The sequence below is a fragment of the Ursus maritimus genome, unplaced genomic scaffold (assembly GCF_017311325.1).
Source record: "Ursus maritimus isolate PB19 unplaced genomic scaffold, ASM1731132v1 scaffold_14, whole genome shotgun sequence".
Classification (NCBI taxonomy): Eukaryota; Metazoa; Chordata; class Mammalia; order Carnivora; family Ursidae; genus Ursus; species Ursus maritimus.
In genome coordinates, this window is record NW_024423786.1 from 43,734,134 (window position 1) to 43,755,455 (window position 21,322).

The window sequence follows — 21,322 nt, forward strand, 5'->3', positions numbered from 1 at the left end:
AACGTCCAGGAGATGGGGGGAGGATCTGGCCGGGGGTGGGTGTGTGTGTGTAGGGGCTGGGGAGCGGGTCCTCTTTAAAGGCCTGTAGAGAAAACGAGCAAATCCAGTGCATGTGGCATTCAGTTTGGCCACTGTTGTCTTAGTTGGGACCCCCAGAAGTGATGTCAGGAAGCCCTGGTGCAGGGTGGGGACATAAGACAGGGAGGGAGCCCTACAGGTGACACTGGGCAACAGGGGCTCAGTCCCACTGAGGACCTCGGGGACATGCTAGAATGGTCCCACCCCAGGGACGACTAGGCACTTTCGGCCAGCCCCACGGGAGGGCAAAGTGGGCTGAGGCCAGAGCAATGGCAGCAGGAACCGGGCAGGTCCTGGGGGGACAGAGGAAACCCCGCCAGCGGTTGCTCCTCACACCTCACCTCAGTGAATCCTTACCCACCCCTTGAGCCTGGCATCAATGCCTTCTCACATAGCTAAAGTAACTGAGGCCCAGCGAGGGTGTGCACCTGCCCCCGTCACACAGCCAGGACAGGGCAGACCCCAGGTGCCCCCAGGGTCTGTGTGGGACAGGCAAAGCCTGTGAGCCTAGTGAGCCCACCCGTGTCCTGGCCCAGACAGTGGGTACCTGCAGAAAACCCGGGGCGACCGCTGTGACGTCAGCAGGGAAGAGGCCCCGGGATTCCCCCGTCGTGGGTTCCATGGAGCCGACTTTCCAGAAGGGAAGACCACCACCTCCTTGGTCGTCAGCCAGACCCATCAAGAGTCTCTCTCTGTCAGTACAACTTATCCCTTCAGTCCCGAAGACATCCTGAGTCCACCTACTTTTACCTGTGCTATCTCAGTCTCGTCCCAGAAGCCCCCAGTCCTGTCTCCAACCCTCTCGTGACTCCCTAATTCTGCTGAAGGGGCTTCTCCAAATCCTCCTGTGATCCTCCAGCCCGGTGGGAATAGAACTCAAACTCCCCTTCGAGACCTTGCCCCATCTGGCCCCTCCCAGTGCCCCCACCAAGTGAGCTCAGGCTACTCTTCGCCTCCCTCTGTTTGCACTGCTACATACATCATTCCCATCATTCCCACCGCGGGGCCTTTGCATGTGCAATACCCTCCACAGGAACACCTTCTCCTGTATCTGCCCCTTTCACTGAGTTCCTCCCTCCTTTAGCTCTAGCCATGCCCCGGAAGCCTTTTCCAACTCCCCCAGCCCAGGTCTGGCTCCCTGATATAATCTCTCATAGAACAAATTCTTTTCTTTCCAAATAGCTCTGTTCATACTGAGACATTCATTTCTCTGACTGTATCTTCTGCACTGGGTCATTGCTCCATGAGGACAGGGTTGGCACACAGTAGGACTCAGTGAATGCTGAATAAACCTCTCCCATCCTCTCACTCTCCCCACCCAGGCCAGGACCTCCCTTCTCCATTCTCTCCAACAAACAGTTATTGACTATGTGTCCCATGTGAGCCACAGGACTGCAGGCTGGGAAAGGACGCAGCATCTCAGACCTGGAGTCCCTAAATGTCCCTGTCGCGGTGCCACACATCCCCAAAGTATCCCTGGTCTCAGACCATCCTCCTCACTTACTCCCGAGCCTAAAACCAGGGGGCGCCCCTGATGCCTCTCACTCCCAAACCCACATTCACTCAGGTCCCTGGTCCTCAACTTTTCGGCTCATCCCATTTGCTGTTCCCATGGCTTCTACCCAGATCCCACCTGGACTCCTCCCTAGACCCTGGGTCTGGCTCACCCCAGAGGGTCACGCCTGGCCCACCTCCCCTGCTCACACACCTTCATGGCTCCCCAGGACCGTCAGGTGCCAGAAGGAGGGCCTGGTTGCAGCCCTGCCGGCCTGGAGGCCCTGCCCTGGTGTGCAGGGCCCACTGGAGGCCAGGAGGCCGGGGAGGAAACCAGAGAAGAGCCTGCAGATCCCTGGACTTACTCCTTGTCCACTTCACCCAAAGGTGAAGCAGCCCCTTGGCCCCCCTAGCAAAACGTCTCCTACTTGTAGCCTCGCAGAGCTGAGTAGTGCCGCTTCCGCTAATGGCCTGAGACCCCTCCCTACTGCTCCTGCACCCTGCCCCTCACCTGCTGCATCCCCCCCACTTCCGGCCCAGCGCCCTGGCCTGCCCGGGACACGCAGCCCCATCCCCGAGCCCTGGCCAGCCCACAGAGGCAAGGACTGAGGGCATCTTCCACTCCCGTTTCACAGGAGGGAACCACTCTTCTAGAAACCCATGACTGAAACAATAATTGATGTGTCAAGTAGCCTCAAAGCAGGGAACCTCCTGTCTGTTTCAGGAGCAGGCACCAAGTGGCCTCAAAGGCTTAGCACTTTTGCAAGAGGGGAAGGAGAAAGGGCACTCCAGCAGAAGGGAAGGGGCGGGAGGGGATGTTGAGGTCTGCGCTTGACCTGGTGTCACTGCACTGTAGGAACAGTGGGAGAGAAGGCTGAGCTGGATCACAGGGGGCTTGGACACCCATAAGAACCATAACAGTTTCCAGCATTTATTGAGCGCCTACTGCATGCAAGCTATCCAGCGCTAAGTCCTGTTTATCTGTGATGATTCCTCGCAAGGCCATTGGAAGAGCGTGCTCATTCGCATTTTTCACACAAGCCACCCGAGGCCGAAAACACATAGTCCCCCAGCTTGCGAGGGTAGGATGGGGACAGGACTACAGCCCTCAGCCTGTCTGCTCCCTGTTTGGGGGCGATTAGTTCAGGGTGTCCATCAGGGAAGCGTGTCTGGCTGTTCCTGGCTGGTAGGTAGACACACAGCTGGGAGACCCCTCTGCTATCTCCCTCCAAGTCCCCCCAAGGGTCTTAGGTTGGGTTTTTGTTTTTGTTTTTAAACTCTGTCCAGAGAGTGTTAATGCTGACCAGGAACCAAGGAAAGGCCACCAAGGGGGCCCCAGGGCTCGTGTTTTATGTTTGGAGACAATTACAGGTGCCAACTCAAGCCGCAGGAAAGGGCCACCCTTCTCCCTCCGGCCCAAAGCCCTGGCCAAGCCCTCCTGCCCAGCCACTCAAGGCCCAGTGGTCCCTCCCTAGGGCCAGAGCCCCCAGTTTGCCACCTTCCGGGATGCCTTCTTTCCCTTACCTTGGGGAGTCCCTCTTTGGAAGCGTTTCTGTCCACCTCCCACACTCTGTGTGATTAAAGGCGCACACCATTCATTCGCCCTCCGGCTGTTCATAAAGCTAGACGTCGAGGGAAACGCACACAAGCAGAGAGGCCAGGACCCGTGTGCTCGGCCTCCACCCCGAGAGCCCCACACTTCACCTTGCCAGGATGCCTTTGCTGGGGTGGATTTTGCTTTTTCTTGCCTGGCCCTGATCCCGCTCTCTGCGGTCCATTGTGCCTGGCCCTTCTGCTGGACAAGACAGCAATCATTGGATTGCGACTGTTGTTTCATAAACATTCATGTCATCAACAACTCTTTACTGAGGACCTACTGTGTGCCCAGCAAGGCTAGGGAATGAGTGAATAAATACATGAATGAAACAATGCCAGGGAGTGATGGGAGTTATGGAGGCAGTAAAAGGACACATGGAAAGTGCTAGAAAATATATGGGGGGGGGCGCTGGGTGTGGTAATAAGGGGAAGCTTCTGGAGGAGGTGGCATCTGAGCAGAGTTTTGGGGACTTTCTGGAAGCCAGAGATGCCAGGTTAGGGTCTCTGATTTTTTTCTTTTTTGAGGTGAAATTCACATAAAAGAAAACGGACCACTTGTGAGTGCGCAATTCTGGGGCATCGAGTGCATGCGCAGTGTCATGCAATCACCACCTCTATCTCGTTCCAGAACATTTTTATTCCCCCAAAAGGGCAGTCCCTCCCCATTCCCTCCTTGGGGGTCTGTGATTTTAATCCACATCACATCTTGCAAAGCAAACATCTCTAATATTTCTTAGCAAGTGTCAGATGTTCAAGGAAATGGACACAGGCACCCACTACTGCTGGGAACAGATAGAGACGTGGGGTGCGTGGGATGGAAGGCAGTGTGGCCCTGAGTATCCACCAAAAGCCTTGAAAATATGATTTCACTTTTCTAAAAAGATTTTATTTATTTATTTGAGAGAGAGAGAGCGCACACACCCCAGTGAGTTGGGGGGGAGGGAAGAGGGGGAGGGAGAGAGTCTGAAGCAGACTCTCCACGGAGAGCAGAGCCCTACTCAGGGCTCGATCTCATGACCCCGAGATCATGACCTGAGCCAAAACCAAGAGTCGGACGCTTAACCAACTATGCCACCCAGACACCCCTGATTCCACTTTTAATCCCCATAAGGCATCCCTGCAGGAAGCAACCTAGATACCCAACCATAGGGGAGCCATTTAATAAATCATAGGAGAGCCCCAGATGGACCCCAATGAAGGCTGTCAATGCAAGAGGGTAGATTTGTGTCCATCAGTGTGGAACATGGTCCTTGACTGGCCAATCATGTGTACACGGGACGCCCGGGTGGCTCAGTCGGTTAAGCATCTGCCTTTGGCTCGGGTCATGATCCCAGGGTCCTGGGATCAAGTCCCGCATCAGGATTCTGGCTCAGCGGGGAGCTCACTTCTCCCTCTGCCTGCCGCTCCCCCTGCTTGTGCTCTTTCTCTCTCTCTGTCTGACAAATAAATATTAAAAATCTGAAACAAACAAACAAACAAACCATGTGTACAGTAGATTCTGCTGCGGCTGGGGAAAAAAAAAGAAAAAAAACTAGAATGAAATTAGCCATCATGTTCTTTTTTTTTTTTTTTTTAGATTTTTATTTATTTATGTGACAGAGAGACAGCCAGCGAGAGAGGGAACACCGCAGGGGAATGGAAGAGGAAGAAGCAGGCTCCCAGCGGAGGAGCCTGATGTGGGACTCGATCCCGGAACGCCGGGATCACGCCCTGAGCCGAAGGCAGACGCTTAACCGCTGTGCCACCCAGGCGCCCCAAGCCATCATGTTCTTAACGATGATTTGTGGGTGTTGATTTTATTGTAAAAATCTCACGCACTCAACAGATATTTATGGAGTACCCGGTGTGGGCCAGCCCGCGCTGAGGCCAGGGACCGCATCTCAGTTGAGTTCCTTTTGCCAGTGGTTTGCACACTTGCCAGTGAGCACCAGGCACGTCATTAAGTGCATCATAAAGATTCATTCAGGAGAGGAAATGCTATGACAAGGGAGCTATTTCGGTTATTTACATTACGTTTGTGTCTCTGAAACTGTTGTTACGCTGAGCGCATATTACTTTGGCAAACAGAAAAGAAAACACGTGAAGATGCTTCTATTAGAAGACATACATGTGTCTGTCCCCTGCCCTCCCTGCCCCTGCCATGGCCCTCTCTGCCTTCCCAGTCCCCCTCCTTTCCTCCAGCCTGGCTCCTCCCGGCTTCTCACCAAGAGTGGGGCCTGGGGCAGGTCTGGGCTCCTGGAAAATGTGCAATTAAGATGAGACGGAGCGATTTTCAGAGGGAGGAACTGAGGCTCAGAGAGATAAGGTAACCTACCCAACGTCACACAGCATATAAGGGTCAGGGGAAGCTCTCTGTACTGTTCCTTAGAGCGGACGCAGGTCAAGCCCAAATTCCTTCCTTTCCTGTGGCCTTTTTATTGGGCTCCTATGACAGTGGCTTTTCTACTGATGGGGGAGATTATGCCCCATGAAGAGGCCTGGTTGATTCTTCAACAAGCTGTGGACAGAGATCACCGGTCTTCTCCTCAGTACCCACCCCCCACTGCGGTTGCTGGGCCCTCAAGGAGCTTCAGCCCCAGGCCCTCAAAGAGCCCCCAGTCTGGGGAGGCCAAGTCAGACACATTCACTCTCAGCTGCATTGGATCAGGCATGAGGCAGGTGCTCTGTCTGAAGAGTCCGGAGGGCTGCCTGGAGGAGGAGACACAGAGCTGGGGCTTGGAGAATGAGTGCTAGACTGAGAATAGTCGCACCGATGCATGGATGGGGAAGCTGGGGTTGAATCCTGGATGATGCCTGCATTTGTGGGAGGGTGGGCAGATGGGGGGATGGGTGGAAGGGTGAATGGGTGGGAGGGTGGTGGTGAATGGGTGCATAGATGGGTGTGTGGTTGGGCAGGTGGACAAAGAGGTATGGGAGTGGAGAGGAGGCGCTTGGCCTTGGGCCTCTACACTCTGTAAGCACCCGACTACCACCTACCTCCCAGAGACCCCAATGTAGAATGTCACAGCGGTGGCGGGCCACAGTGCCACCTGCCCTGCAGCCCCTTCTCCCACCTGGCCCCCCCAGGGGGCTCTTGAAGGGTCAGCCCCTTCACTCCCGTGACTCCTGGACACCTGCTCTTGAACCAGCCTGATGTTGCCCAACACCACGGAGACCCAGGCCGGGCGCTATGACTGCCGGTTGGTGGAGGGCGCTAGAGGGTGTCACCGGCAGGTCCCTGTGGCCAGCTGCACCCTGTCTTGGATGCGGGTCCCACTGCAGTTTCCCAGCTGGGCTCAGAGGCGCCCCCAGGAGACGGGCCATTCGGCTGGGGCCATCCCTTGGAGTGGCCATTCTCCCAGGTCTGCAGGTGTGTGTTTGCCTTCCTGCCCCTCCCCCACTTCACCTGGAGCCTCGCATGGGGTCAGGTGCTCCCAGGGGCCCCAGGCCCTTGTAGAAGGCCCCCGATTGCAGTCCGGACATAGTGTCTCTCCTGTGTATGCAGTTGTTGTCTGGTGTGTGATCTTTCCTCTTCCCCTCAGTGGTCTCCCTCCCCCAGCCTGGGGGCAGCAGGCTCCTCTGTGACCTCCTTCGGGGCCGCTCAGGGAAGCAGGTGTTTCCGTCCAGTCGGAGGCCTGGGATCTCAGCGATAAGTCCAGGGCCAGCATCAGGGCTAATGTGTGGGAGAGAAAAGAAGGCTGGACAAGGCGGAAAGATGGTTATTGAAATGGACTTCCTCCCTGAGGCCCTGGGAGGGATATAAACTCAGAGCCTGTGGACATCCCCAAAGAAATAGTGATCGTACTAAGAACAATGTCATTTGTTTGTCAAGCGCAGCCCCAGGATACCTTCTGCATCGTGACAGTGGAGGAGGAAAGTATTAAAATCCGTCCATCTGTCAAAGCCTCCCGTGGCTCTCCAGTGCTTGGAGCATAAAGCCCATACTCTTTGCTGGGGCCCACGAGGTCCCAGGTGACCCAGCCTATGGGTCTGCCTGCCCCTCGTCCTTCCCCCCGATTCACCCTTTCCAGCCACACCCACTTCCTTGAGGCTGCTACTCCAAGGAGCTGAATGTATCCCCACCCCAGGGCCTTTGCACATGCTGTTCCCCTGAATCACTACCGCATCAGAGTAGCCTTTACTGACCACCCATCTTTGCTTATTGCTCTGCCTCATTTTCTTTCCTCTGCAAATTGCTGTCAGAAGTCATCCTACCTAGGGGCGCCTGGGTGGCACAGCGGTTAAGCGTCTACCTTCGGCTCAGGGCGTGACCCTGGCATTATGGGATCGAGCCCCACATCAGGCTCCTCCGCTAGGAGCCTGCTTCTTCCTCTCCCACTCCCCCTGCTTGTGTTCCCTCTCTTGCTGGTTGTCTCTCTCTCTGTCAAATAAATAAATAAAATCTTTAAAAAAAAAAAAAAAGAAATATCCAAACCTAAAAAAAAAAAAAAGAAGAAGTCACCCTACCTAGTTTTCTATTTGTCTTAAACACCAGATAGCTGATGCGCCCTGGGGTCAGACCTCCCGCGGGGCTGACACATAGGAGGTGCTCAATAAACACGAGTTAACAGATGAACCCCCATCTTACAGAGAACGAAACTCCCAGGGAGGCCCCCACTGCGTCCATGGAGACAGGCTGTCAGGCCCCTGGAGCCTGAGCCCGGATTGTACCAAGTCTGCCTGCAGGCCAGTGAATGCTCCCTCCCCCCTCCCGTGGGTGAATAAGCCCCCAAAGCTGCAGAGAACAGGGTCTGGTCTCTGAGACCTGGGTTTGAGGCCAAGCTTTCCCACTTAGCCAGCTTTTAATTTGGGAAAATGGCTTGAGCCTCTGGAGCCTCGCTTTCCTTTTCTATAAAAATGGAGTTGGGCACCTGGGTGGCTCAGTCGGCTGTGTCCGACTTGATTTTGGCTCGGGGCATGATCTCAGTGTCGTGAGATGGGGCCCCGTGGCAGGCACTGCACTGGGTGTGCAACCTGACGGAGATTCTCCCTCTCCTTCTGCCCCTCTCCCCCCACCCCTCTTAAAAAGAAAGGAATTAACGATAGGGCCAAGGAGATTCCTCCTCCCCCCACTGGGCAACAATAGGGCCCCTGAGAGGCCTTGCCCTGAGCTGGGACACCAAGGAGCAGCTCCCCCAACCCTCCCTCTGCTGTGGGGACAGAGCCGGATACAGACACACCCAGTCCTGTGGGGTCAGGGTTGGGGCAGTGGAGGGAGTCTGGGAAGGCTTCCTGGAGGGGAAGGTGTCAGAGCTGGCATGTCAGGCCATAGGTGGGGCTGAGTGCAAAGGCTCAGTGGTGGGGCTAAGGGCAAAGGTTCAGAGATGGGGTTCAGCTGTGAGGACAATAGCAATGAGGAGCCAGCTTCTCCCTCTGAAGCCTCCAGAAGAGCCACAGACGCTACCAGAGCAGGAAAGTGAGCAAAGCATCCAGTTAAGGGGATCCCTGCCGTGGAGGCTGGAGCTGGTTTGGGGGCTACGTAGAGGGGCACATGCTGATTCTCGCCTGTGCCTAGGGACCGGGATTGGCCTCCCCTAGCAGACCGAGGGAGGAGGCTGAAGCATCTGAGTCACCCGGTTCCTGCAAGAACATTCGGCACCCAGCGGCCCCGTGTGGGCTGTCACCAAGCGGGAACACGGCCCCCGGAGCCCCTCCATGTGGCTTTCCCCACGGCTTCCCGCTCTCTGTTCCCACAGCTGCTTCTTCAAGCCCACAGAAGGAGAGTAGGAGGAGAGGGCAGGCAGACAGGAGGCCATGTAGGGATTTGGGAGCTTGGGGGGAAGGGAGCTTCCCTGGCTGAGGGTCCAGTGTGTCCTGGGGCTGTCTGGGCCTCAGGCCTCTGTCTCAGATGGGAAAACAGAGGCTCGAAGAAAGGGAAGGTCTGCCCCCATTCTGTACATGTACAGATACCTGATTCTCTCTCAAGAGCTGAAACTCTGCCCTGGAACTTGCAATGTAATTCTGATCATGCCCCTCCCTCTCTGCCTCCAAACTCTCCCATGGCTCCCCAATACCCTTGCGACAAAACTCACACATTGCTCCACCACTTATGAGATCTCACCTGGCTCCTCTGACCTTCTTAGCCCTCGGTGACCCCTACTCTCTTCCCATTGACTCCTCTCTGGCTACCCTGGGCCCCCACTCTTCCTCCGACACACTCAGCCCATCCCCACCTCAGGGCCTTTGCACATGTGTGCCCTCTGCCCAGAGTACTCTTCCTGAATTGTTATTCCCATCTGACCCCTCAAGAAAGGGGCAAAGAGAGGAGCTCACATGTTCAGTAACCTTCATCAAATTGGTGGGAGGCAGCCTGTGCACCCAGGCCCTTCCGACTGTGCACCCAAGCCATCTCCTACCAGTGGTGCCCCATTTAAAAATAGGCCTCCAGACCAGCGCACCTTAGAGCTGGATGATTCTCACTCCCTCCAGGTCTTGCTGCCTCCAGCTGGGTGCCGAAGACCCTGAGGCCTGGGGCCCAAACCCCCCACCTCCAGCTCAGGAAGCTCCTGGGCCAACCTGACCCCTAAGTCTCCCACTGTCCCTCCTGATGTGGCCACAGATTTTCCGCCCCACTTTCTGCCCTTCACGCAGAAGGATGGCGGAGCCTTCAAGGACGACACAGCCAAAAATAATCGGGCCCCGACCTACCTCCCGAAAGTGGGGCAGCCCCGCCCAGCCACCTGGCAACGCAGAGGTAATTAGTGCACGTGGCAAATGAGGGTAATTAGGTCTGTGGGAACCGAACCACAGATCCAGGGTTGGAGTTTGGAGGGGGCTCAAGTGCTGCTTACCCCCACCCCCGCCCATCCCTGCTCCTGGGAGCTCAAGTCCATCACCCGGTGTCAGATCCCCCGCAGCCCCTGCACGCCTTCCTGGGGGCTGCTTGTTCAATGAATTAACCTTGGCCTTGTGCAGAAGGTGAGTTGGATCTGAATTTCAGGTGGGGTCTCTTTCAAGTGATGAAAAAGCACCAATATTGAGTCATCCAATTCTCCTATGGCATGACCCCCGTGCAGCCACTCCATGCTGGGAGATGCCAAGCCCAAAGAAGACTCGGCCCAGCCCTTGAGGTGCCTTCAGGCTGGGGGAGTGAGAACTAGACGCAGACACCGCTAGGCCCTAGGATTAGGGTTGGGTCAGAAGGAGGGAGGGTGTTGGGGAGGGTCTAGAGGGAGACATAGGAGGGCTTCTCAGAGAAGAGGGCATTGAAGGTGGGACTTTGAGGGATGAATAGGAGCTTCTCAGGAGGCTGACTGGCCCAACTAGCTATGGCTGGGGGTGGGGGTGGGGACATGGAGAAAGAGGAGGAGTGTGACTAGAGGAGCATATGAGGGTCCCCTAGCTAAAGATTTAGAGGTTATCATGCCAAGTTGGATCTATTTCTGTCCTTGGAAGTTCATGCCTAGTTGGGATCCTTCAACCCCTGAAAGAAAATCTTGAGAACTTGGCTCAGGATCAAAACCATATGCCCACACAGCCAAGAATAAACATAATGTTTACGACAACCAGCATTTATTAAGGTCTCAGGGTCATGCCCTTTTCACACAAGGACTTGTCGGATCCTTAAAGGAAACTTCAGAAATGGGCACCATTTTTATGACCATTTTATAGATGGGGTAATTAAGGCACAGAGAGGGAAAATGGCTTCTTTAAAGTCACCCTGCTAATAAGAGGCAGGGCTGGGATTCACTCCCTGGTCACATGACTCTGGAGACCACCAAGGACCAAGACTGAGGCTTGGAGATCCTCTCCTTCTTGAAGCATTTAAAGAGTACCAGGTGCAGGTCAGGCTTGCTCTAGGTGCAGACCCATGGAAGAGGTAGACAGTAACCATATCATGTCGTAAACAGATCTCAGTGGCCACTGTCATCCACACCACGAGGTTGGGCATGTGGCTTTGGGAAAGGGTGACCAACTCCCCCTGATCTAGCATAATAGGAACCCTCCAGGGAAGAGAGACAATTTAGCTTCAGTCCACAGGTGGGCCAGCTTTAACTAGGCAGAGGCCAGAGTCCAACCTATGAAAGCCACTCTGCAAATGCAGCTTCCCTAGAGCCAAATAAACTGTTAAGTCTCTGTTTGGTCCCTTCTGTGACAGAAGTTCGTTTTCTTACATCCTCTCTCAGGCCCAAGGGAAAGCTATCGCTTCTTATCAGCCACCCTGGGGTGGTGGCCTCTCCCCCCCTCCCCGTAAGGACATCCCCAGGCTCAGGGCTCAGGCCAGGGTGGAGGTGGCAGCGTGGGGCAGCCCCTTCCTGTCTCTACCCAGGGGAGGGTGAGGAGCTGCTCGTGTTACCTGGATTCTCCTGGCTCCTCCCTCACCCCCAGCCCCGCAAGTGTCAGCCCATTCTCCAAGTGAAAAAAGTGAGGTCCACACTGACAAAGCCACTCCCTCAATTTGCACTTGAGTAAACAACTTCAGGTCAAGGATGCTCAAGGTGAGCCCCATCCCATCTCCTCCTGGAGGCCTGAGGGGGGCCCAGGGAAGGGATTCAACTCCCCATTCTTCCTCATGTCATTGTCTTCTGCCCACACAAGGAGTAAAGTCTGCCTGGGCCCCTCTCCTGGCCGCCCCCACAGAATGGCCACCTGGCCCTAGCTCTGAAGCCGGCCAGCACTCAGCACACCCTGAGTGGCTTCCAGAAGCCTCGGCCCTGTCGGCACCTTTCCCAGTTACTTTTTTTTTTTTTTCATTATTTTTTGGTAATAAGGAAAAGTCACTCTTCGCACAGAACAGACGGTATTTTCTTTGTTCCCCACAATGTTCAAAGTGTTTTGTGGCTTCAGGCCTGAAAGCCAAGCCAAATGCTTTGCTTGTGCAGATGCCTTGTGAAGTTGGAAGCTGCTGGGGAAACTGAGGCTCAGGCTCAGTTTCCCCAGCAGGGGTGAGCAGTTCCTCTCACACTGGGTGAGGCTGGGGCTCCAGGACGGGCTAGCCCTCCAGAGAGTGCCCACACCTGGCTGTGATGGCAGTAATACACAGCTAATACAGATCAGGGATCCCAGAGAACGTGGTGGGGGCCCGGTGCAGAACACAGCAAGGTTCCTTCCAAGCCCCGGATAGTCAAAGAAGCTTCCAAGAGGACAGAGGCCAGTGGAACTGAGCCTGAAAGGACAAGCCAGAATATATGCCAGCAGAAAGGGCTTTCCAGGTGAAGGGAAGAGCTTGGGCAAAGGTAACTCCATCTTGGCGTGGGAATAAGTCTCCAGAAACGGCGTGACCTGGAATTCACCTAAAGGTAATTTGAAGATACCTGCCAGCCCAGATGTAGGATTCTTGTCAGGGGGAAACAGAAATAAAAGAACAGGGAAAGGAGACGGGACAGAGGAGACGAAAAAAAATCTCTGAGGTGGTCAGAAAGTTCCAACATGAGGTTCGGAGCTTTAGGGACCCGCAGGCCTTGGTTCGGGGGAGCCGCAGCACCTCTCCACGAGCCCGATGGCACTGCGTGACTTTGGAAGAGTCCAGAGAAAGGGCAGCCACGGGATGGACAAGTAGTGGGTCCCACACGTAGACTCGGGCCTGGGGAGGCTCATCCTGGCTCATCTCCAGAAGGACCCTCTCTTGGCAAGTGTATGAAGGGCTCCCCCTGACCAGAGATGGCAAACCCAGGCCTGAGGACCTCCAGGGGATTCACTCATTTGGTGGGAACCGGGCCCCAACATTCTGTCTGCCCTAGGTTCTCGGGGCCCTGTACAATAGCAATACTGGTAATTCGACCATGGTTGGCATCGTTACCTTCCTCTCCTGTGCGACAAGGTGGATAGAAGCCCCTCCCCACCAGGGATCAGAGCTGGGTGGGAAGTCAGGCAGGAAGCATTCTGAGCAGGGCACCCCTGATCAAGCCTCATTAAATGCCTACTGTTTGCCTCTCTCATCAGCCTCTTCCAGCTCTCTCCCAGCCTGTGTCTCTTTCATTTCCTGGTAACGCCCACGGAGCTCCTACTGTGAGCAGGCACCCACCTCTGTACGGTAGGGGTGCCCCTGCCCCAAGTACCTGTCAGGTGGAAAGGAACTCCCATCGAAAGCAGAAGGTCATGATCTCAGGCAGTGAGAGCCAGGGCAGCAGAGGCCGGGAGGGTCAGGGCCACCCCTGACGGGACGATGAAGCCACGTTCTCTACTGTCTGTCTCCAGTGTCTCTCCCCCATATCTCTGCCTCTGGGTCTGGGTCTCTGTCCCCATCTCCACCCCCAGTCCCTCTTCCCCGCCCTTAACCCCCTCCCCGCCGGTCCTGTCCCGCCTTCCTCCCGGCTTCCGCCCCTCCCTCTCCCCCTCCCCCCCGCCGCGGAGGGCCGGCAGGGGGCGCTGCGGGGCGGCCTCGGCGGCCCGGGGAGGCGGGGCGGGCGGCGGCCGCGTCGGGACCGGCCGCGATGGGACCGGAGGCTGCGCGGGCGGCGGCGGAGGCGCAGACAAAGGCGCGGGCGGTGCGGAGGGCGGCGCGGAGGGCGCGGGCCCCGGAGCCAGCAAGCGAACGGGGCGCCCGGCTGCGGGGAGTCGGCGCCGCGGGGCAGCACCCGACTCGCGCCCGGACACTCGCGGGGCGCGGAGCCCGCAGGGTGAGCCCTACTGTCCGAGCCTGCGCCGGTGACGCGGGGAACCCGGAGTTCTAGGGCCAGGGGGAGGGCAGGGGGTCCTCGAAGTTCCGGACAGGGAGGCTGGGGGCGGCTCGGGGAGCCCCGAAATTCCGGGGCTTGAGAGGGTGCAGGGGCCCCGAAGTTCCGGAGTCGGGGTCGGAGAGGGCACAGTGCGAGGGGTTCCCAAAGTTCCGGACCGGGCGTTGGAAGAGGCTGCGGTGTCCCCGACGTTCCGGGCCTGGGGTAGGGAAGCGGCACGAGGGGATCCCGAAATTCCGGACCCGGGGCTGGAAAGGTGGCAGGGAGACCCCGAAATTTAGGAGTCGGAGGTGGCGCGAGGGATCCCCGAAGTTCGGGACCTGCGGTTGGAGGAGGCGGAGAATGTGTCCCCGAAGTTCTGGACCCGGAGTTGGGGGGCGTCGCGTGGATCTCGGAAGTTCCCGGGTCGAGGGTGGCACTTCCCGAAGTCGGGGCGCGTATTGGGCGCCCCGCTTCTGACGCGGATGGGAACTCCTTCCTTACTGAATATCAGGCCCCCCGGACTGGGGCGCATGGGGTGGGGCTTCGCCCCCACACGCAACTGGGGATCCTGGGCACCGGGCGGGGTCGGGGCCTCCTTCGCGAGCCCCGCGGGCCAGCGGCGTCCAAGGCACATGACTAGTTGGTGAGTAACTTTCCCCAAAGCTGCAAGTCGCGGCAGGACCGTCAGGACAGTCAGGGCCGTCAGGGCCGGAAGGGCCTGAGTTTCTGAGACCCCTGCACCCTGGAACCCTGCTTCGCCCCAGGACCTGCTCCCATCCCAGGCCAGAGCTGCCGCCCCTCCCCCACACAGGGGCTCCGGTTTCAGACCCTGTGACCGGGGCAGCAGCTGCCCAGGACAGGGTGGGGGGGCATCCCTCCTCTGACCTAGGAGGCCGCTCCGCAGGGGGCCTCCCTTTATCCCACTTTGCCACCTCCCTTCCCCAGGTCCCTGCTGGTCCCCTACAGATCCCCTGATGCAGGTTTTGGGGGCACAGAGATGAGGGTGAGGAATTCTCCAGGGCAGCCATTCCTGGTTTCTGTGGGGTTGTGGATAGAGGCACCAAGAGTGGCTGGGGAGCCCCCTCTCCCAGTCCTTGATTCCACACAGCCCTGCATGGTATTGGGGTTGAGGGGTCATGGGCGATCAGTAGTGGGTACCAGGGTAAAGTTGTTTGGCTACATCTTATCTTTCTTTCTTTCTTTCTTTCTTTTTTTTTTTTAAAGATTTTATTTATTTATTTGACAGAGATAGAGACAGCCAGCGAGAGAGGGAACACAAGCAGGGGGAGTGGGAGAGGAAGAAGCAGGCTCATAGTGGAGGAGCCTGATGTGGGGCTCGATCCCATAATGCCGGGATCACGTCCTGAGCCGAAGGCAGATGCTTAACCGCTGTGCCACCCAGGCGCCCCTACATCTTATCTTTCTAACTAGGCTGGGAGCTCCCTGGGGATTTGGACTTGTGACTCCAAGGTGTGCCTCTGCCCTAGACTGGAAGCTGAGGGGTCCCCCTGTGGGTTCTGGGGGGGACTGGTCTCCCAGTAGGCGCCTGGTGCTGCCCCACATTTTGATGGAGATCCTGGTTTGGGGAGTGATGAGGGAATGTCGCAGAAAATACCAAGCAGGAGTTCACCTCGGCCTTCTCTACCTAGCCCCAAGATTGAGCAGCTTTCACTGGGGGTTCAGTAACCAGCATGCTGGGAAGTTTATGCTGGGATATCAGGGGCCACCTGGCTCCTGTCAGAGAGCCATCTTCTGCTTGGGGTGTGGGGAGCTTCCTCCAGATGGACAGGGACAGGGTCTTTTTGCTTTGAGTGATCTGATTCCCTCACCTTTTTGACTGACGTTCTATGAATGGTGTACCTCGGCAGTGGGTCCTGAGGTTGGACTTGCTTGGTTTCTTTAAGCCTGTCCTGGGGGGACACTCACAAGCCCCCTCTCCCCCCCAGAGGCTGAACCCGCAGCTCCTGCCGTCCCTCTGGCTGCCTCTTGGAGCCCACCCAGCCCAGCCTGACCAATGTCCACAGCCAGGTGAGCCCCTGTCTCCTCAGCTTGGCCCTGAGTTCCCTGTGGGATGCCCGGCCCCACTGAGAACGCTGTCCCCATGCAGGGAGCAGCCCATCTTCAGCACACGGGCGCACGTGTTCCAGATTGACCCGGCCACCAAGCGGAACTGGATCCCCGCGGGCAAGCACGCACTCACCGTCTCCTACTTCTATGATGCCACCCGCAATGTCTACCGAATCATCAGCATCGGGGGTGCCAAGGTCCTGGCAGGGCCTAGGGAGGGTGGCAGGCTCCTGGGGTCTCAGAGACAGGCCTGGGTCCGGTCCTGGCCTTGCTGCGTGCCTGGGGGCTGGGAGTTGGGAAGAGCCCAGAATCCGTCTCCCTCCTGAAATGGCTCACACCAAGGACCTCCCAGGAGCTAATGCAAAGTGACACCCTGGGGATTTCGTGTTATTGTCAGTATCACCAACCTTGAATTTCGTTCTCCCCCCCAGGCCATCATCAACAGCACTGTCACCCCCAACATGACTTTTACCAAAACCTCCCAGAAGTTCGGGCAGTGGGCAGACAGTCGCGCCAACACTGTCTATGGCCTTGGCTTTGCTTCTGAGCAGCATCTGACCCAGGTGGGCTTGCAGGATTACATGGCGGGGGGACAGGGCTGGGCCTGGGTCTTCTCCTGGGTACCCTGGGGCCCCTGGGCAGGTGCTGCAGAATGGGCCTCGGAATTAGACCACCCTTCCTGGTTCCCTGGTCCATGTCTCAGCTCTGGCGGCCACCTACTCCCATTTGGGACACACCCTGCCCTTCTCTGGGTGCCTGGGACGGGCTGGGAGTTCCCTCACACGCCCCAGCACTACCTTCATCATTGCCTCCCTCCACCCTCTGCTGTCTCCAGACTTCAATATTGTCTCATCCCATTGTTTCCCCGGGATGGGTAGTGCTTTCTGATTCCTAATGAGGATTCTCTTTGCTTCTAGAAGCTTTCATTTTCCTTTCAAATTTAGGCCTTGAATTAATTTCTGTGGGTGGTATAAGGCAGGAGTATTTTTTCCCACTGAGTATTCAGTTGCTCTTGGACCGTTTTTTTGAGATGATTCTCCCCCACCCCCACCGCCGTGAATGGCACCGGCCCCTTTGCCCCCATCAAGTGGCCATCTGTGTGTAAACATTTTCTTTAAAAAATTAGTTTCCAACTAAATTATTTGCCAACTAAAGACATTTATTTTAAAATGAAAAACAGTGTATCCTACCCTAATTGGAAAACCAGTATCGGTGGTAAATGTAAACATTAGCGCAGTAGGAATGAAAACGGGGCGATTTACGTTCTCTGTGTACAGGTGGCTCTCAGAGGCTCTGAGCCCAAGACCTGCTTTCTCTTCGTTATAAAAAGATACTCACAAGTGCCCCGGGCATTAAAGACAGCACCCACCTGAGGCTCTCCTTGCTGGAATAAGCCTGGCTGAGAGGAAAAGGGGAGCCCTTTCTCAAGGTGGCTCGGTGTAATACGCTTCCATGAACATCCCACCCCCGCCCTGATACTCAGTCTACTCACTGGGACATTTTCCAAGCCTTCTGACCACTCTTCCAGTTCATGAGATGAGAGGATATGCGTGGCCCCTAAAATCCCTTCCAAAGTGACAGGGCTGGCTCTGGGTGAGGGTGACCAGGTGGGGCCCTGGGAGAGGAGGCTGAGTTTTCTTTGATTGATTGTTCTGCCCCCCCCACCCCCCAGTTTGCTGAGAAGTTCCAGGAAGTAAAGGAAGCAGCGAGGCTGGCGAGGGAGAAATCTCAGGATGGGGGGGAGCTCACGAGTCCAGCCCTGGGGCTCACTGCCCACCAGGTCAGTACTCCCTGTCCCGTGCCTACCGGTCACTCAGCTGATATGGAGGGTCCAGGTGCTGTGCGGGTGCCCAGGATAAATGCTCACAGGTCGTGTAAAGCTAGACCTACAGAGGGAGGGAAAGGGTCAGGAGCACATCCTGGGGGTCTCGCCTAGCCTTGGATCACGGAAGACTTGGAAACCAGCTTAGATGGCAGAGTAAAAACCTGGAGGTTGAAATAGCCAAGTAGGGGCCAGGCGGTAGAGTGAAAAACTGTCCCGGGAGCTTTCCCCCGTTAATTTATTCAGCACGATTTACTGACCACCTACTGTGTGCCAGGCCCAGGGCTGGGAAAGAGTTACAGAGATGGAAAAGCAGGCTCCTGGTCCAGGCAGTGAATTCAGCCTGGTAGAGGGCTTCCTGTCTGAATCTTAAAATCATGTTGAATTTGGCCCCAGGGAAGGGGCATTGCCATGAGGGGCTAGCATAGAGATTTCACATTGCTCCCCCACCTTTGCAGATTTGGTATCTCAGTGGGTTTATGTAGGCGAGCCTGCATCAGGTGTGCTCCTGGGGGCTTGGTGAGAGCCCAGGCAGGCAAGGTGGGGGTACAGTTCCCGGAACTCTGGCCCAGGGATCATGGGGAGCCATAGAGAGTGGATGAGGAGAGGAGGGGTGCACTCCCATCCCAGCGCTGGTAAGGACCCCTGCCTTCAGTCACAACCCCAGTAACATCAGCCCCGACCTCAACCATGACCTAACCGGTCCTTGACCGAAGCCACCCCCAGTGTGACCCCACTTCTGCCCACACCCTTAGGTGCCCCCAACTCCCCTCGTCAGCGCCAACGGCCCCGGCGATGAGAAACTGTTCCGTAGCCAGAGCGCGGATGTCCCCGGCCCCGCCGAGCGCGAGCGGCTCAAGAAGATGCTGTCGGAGGGGTGAGGGGGGGTAGGGCGGGCAAAGGGCGTGGCGGGACGGAAGGCGCCCAGAGGAGCTTCTCCGAAGCCGGTGGGGCGCGACGGGCCGCGAGACCTGACTGTGTGCTCAAGGCCCGGGAAGGCGAGGGGCCTGACTCAGGTCCTGCCCTCTCCGGAACGGACCTCGCCCCTCGAACGCGCTCCTCCCTTGACCGCGCCTTCTCGGGGCTGACCCTGCCTCGGTCACGCCTCCCCGACCAAATTCAAAACCCACGGGGTTCTCCCCACCCTCACCCGGTTCTGAACACGCCCCGATGGGCTGACCCCGCCCCCGACAAGACTGCCCTCCCCCGGGACGTCCCCACCTATGGCCCCGCCCCTGGGCCAGCCCCGCCCCCGCCCCGCCCCCTCCCTGGTGCGGCCGGGCCTCACCCCCGCCAACCCTTGCGTCCCTGCAGCTCGGTGGGCGAGGTGCAGTGGGAGGCCGAGTTCTTCGCGCTGCAGGACAGCAACAACAAGTTGGCGGGCGCCCTGCGAGAAGCCAACGCCGCCGCCGCCCAGTGGAGGCAGCAGCTGGAGGCCCAGCGCGCAGAGGCCGAGAGGCTGCGGCAGCGGGTGAGGGGACCCCTTCCAGAGACTCCAAGTGGCCCCGGCAGCTGAGGACCCCCTGCCTCCTCATGTCCTATCCGTCCTGGGTTCACGGGCTGGCTGTGTGATCTCGGCCGGTCGTTTCCCTGCGCCTCAGTTTCTTGTTCTGTATTATGGGTCTGAGAGAATGCCAACCTTTGTCAAACCCTGAAGTCCTACCTGCCGCAAGGTGGTAGCCCCAATCAGAGGGGGTGAGTGCCTGAGTCCTCGTCATGGGTGTGACTGAGCAAGGGACAGAGTCCCCAGGGGTCAGGAGAATGCAGGCTGGGGTGTCAGGGGCTGACTCTCCTGTCCACACAGGTGGCTGAGCTGGAGGCCCAGGCAGCCGCGGAACCACCCTCAGTCAGTGAGAAGGAAGGGCCGGGCCAGTCTCTGGAGCAGCTGGAGGCATTAGTGCAAACCAAGGACCAGGTGAGCACTGAGTGTGTGTCCCTGGGCTTCCTCTTCCCTGACCTCCCACGGGAGAGCCAGGACCCCCAGAATAGACCCTGGGAACTCTTCTCTAGGAGATCCAGACACTGAAGAGCCAGACTGGTGGACCCCGTGAGGCCGTGGACGCCAGCGAACGCGAGGAGACCCAGCAGAAGGTGCAGGTGTGTGTCATCGCCTTGCGGTGGGGTGATGGCCCAGGGGCAGCCAGCCCCGGCTGCGGGACAGACCTGGGATCCTTCCTTGCTGTTGGGTCCTGGGCAGCTGTGTGCCTCTCCGGGCCTCAGTTTCTTCACCTGTAAGTGGGGTCAGGAAGAGGTTTACCTAAGGTTGTGAAAGATTGGGAGGACCAGGGACATGGAGAGTCCAAGTTGCAGCCAGTGTTTTGTAAATGACAGTTGTTATTAGTACAATGTTTCATATTCTTTGATTCAACAAGCAATTTTTAAAAAGATTTTATTTGACACAGAGCATGGGGGGGTGGAGGAAGGGCAGAGGGAGAGGGAGAAGCATGCTCCCCGCTGAGCAGGGAGCCCAACATGGGGTTCCATCCCAGGACCCTGAGATCATGACCCAAGCCGAAGGCAGACACTTAACCAATTAAGCCACCCAGGCCCCCCTCAAGAAGCAATTTTTGAGTCCCTGCTGAATTCCCATGCTTCAACCCATCAAGTCCTTAGGGTCAGGAGTCTGCATTTGAACCCAGGTCTGACTGGCCTGGCTTTCACTGAAGATTTCACCTGAGAAATGTTCATGGGGAATGTCCCGTGAGTCCAGCAGGGGAAGATGTTAAAGGATCTGGGGACCAGAGGAGAGAAGTTGGGGAAATGCTCCCTCTTGTCTCCTGGGCCGAGTGCTCAGCCTGTGCAAAGGCCCTGAGGTGGGGGAGAAACTCAACACGTTCAAGCAACCACAAGGAAGCCAGCAAGTCTGAGTTGGAATGAACAAGGAGAGGAGGGAGGAAGGGATGCAGATTTTGTTTCCAGCCTGATGGGTCACAAAAGGGTCTTGAGCAGAAGAGGGATGTGATCGGTTCTATGACCTTCAAATTGGCCAAGGGCTCGGGGAGTGTCTTGGGCAGAAGCTGCAGGGAGAGTAAGAGATGAAGGGAGCATGGCATGGCCCAGAGTGGGGTCTGACAGGATGGCCCTCAGATGCTGGATGCCCCACGCAGGGCTGGTGACCCTAGACTTGTTGGGGCCCCACATTCTGCCTACCCTCTCCCTGCAGGACCTGGAGACCCGCAACGCCGAGCTGGAGCACCAGCTGCGGGCGACGGAGCGCAGCCTGGAGGAGGCGAGGGCCGAGCGGGAACGGGCGCGGGCTGAGGTGGGCCGGGCCGCACAGCTGCTGGACGTCAGGCTGTTTGAGCTGAGCGAGCTGCGAGAGGGCCTCGCCCGCCTGGCAGAGGGCACGCCCTGAGCCTGGCTGCAGGATCTGCGTGGGAGCCAGGGCCCGCAGGAGCTGGCTTTAGACGCATGATTCCCGCCCGGGCCACGAGCCGGGCCGTGGGCGGCACAGTGGGCCGTTCACCCTGGCAGGGACTGGGGGCCCAACTCGGCCTGGGGAGGGTCTGGCCACAGTGCCCTGGCTGGCCCTGGACCCTCACGGCTCAGGGGCTGTTTCCGGGCTTTTCATTGTGTAGAATTTCTAGAACCCCCAGGGTGCGCGTTGGCACCCAGATTACATTTCTAAGAGTGGCTGTGCTCGTGTGTGTTGTGTGGACACCTAGACATCTAACCGCCGTCACTGGAC

The 21,322-nt window shown here is 57.4% G+C and overlaps 1 protein-coding gene and 1 long non-coding RNA gene across 3 annotated transcripts; one reads left to right on the plus strand and one right to left on the minus strand.

The window, feature by feature from the left end:
* Positions 1-4,953: 4,953 nt before the first annotated feature.
* On the minus strand, positions 4,954-13,314 carry LOC121102513. Its single transcript, XR_005834581.1, has 2 exons — positions 13,146-13,314; positions 4,954-6,845 (listed from the first exon to the last, which is right to left on the minus strand). It is a non-coding gene; the product is annotated as an uncharacterized LOC121102513 (long non-coding RNA).
* Positions 13,315-13,575: 261 nt separating this feature from the next.
* Positions 13,576-21,269, plus strand: HOMER3 (homer scaffold protein 3). Of its 2 annotated transcripts, none has more exons than XM_040628982.1 (10): positions 13,576-13,706; positions 15,692-15,773; positions 15,853-16,009; positions 16,244-16,375; positions 17,485-17,592; positions 18,390-18,511; positions 18,949-19,105; positions 19,439-19,549; positions 19,645-19,731; positions 20,798-21,269. In XM_040628982.1, exons 2-10 carry the CDS (start codon positions 15,760-15,762, stop codon positions 20,987-20,989), a joined length of 1,080 nt encoding a protein of 359 aa, XP_040484916.1. In that variant the 5' UTR covers positions 13,576-13,706; positions 15,692-15,759; the 3' UTR covers positions 20,990-21,269. The 2 variants fall into 2 exon arrangements, with proteins under 2 accessions (XP_040484916.1, XP_040484917.1); XM_040628983.1 differs by lacking the exon at positions 13,576-13,706 and adding an exon at positions 14,261-14,388.
* The last annotated feature ends 53 nt before the right edge of the window (positions 21,270-21,322 follow it).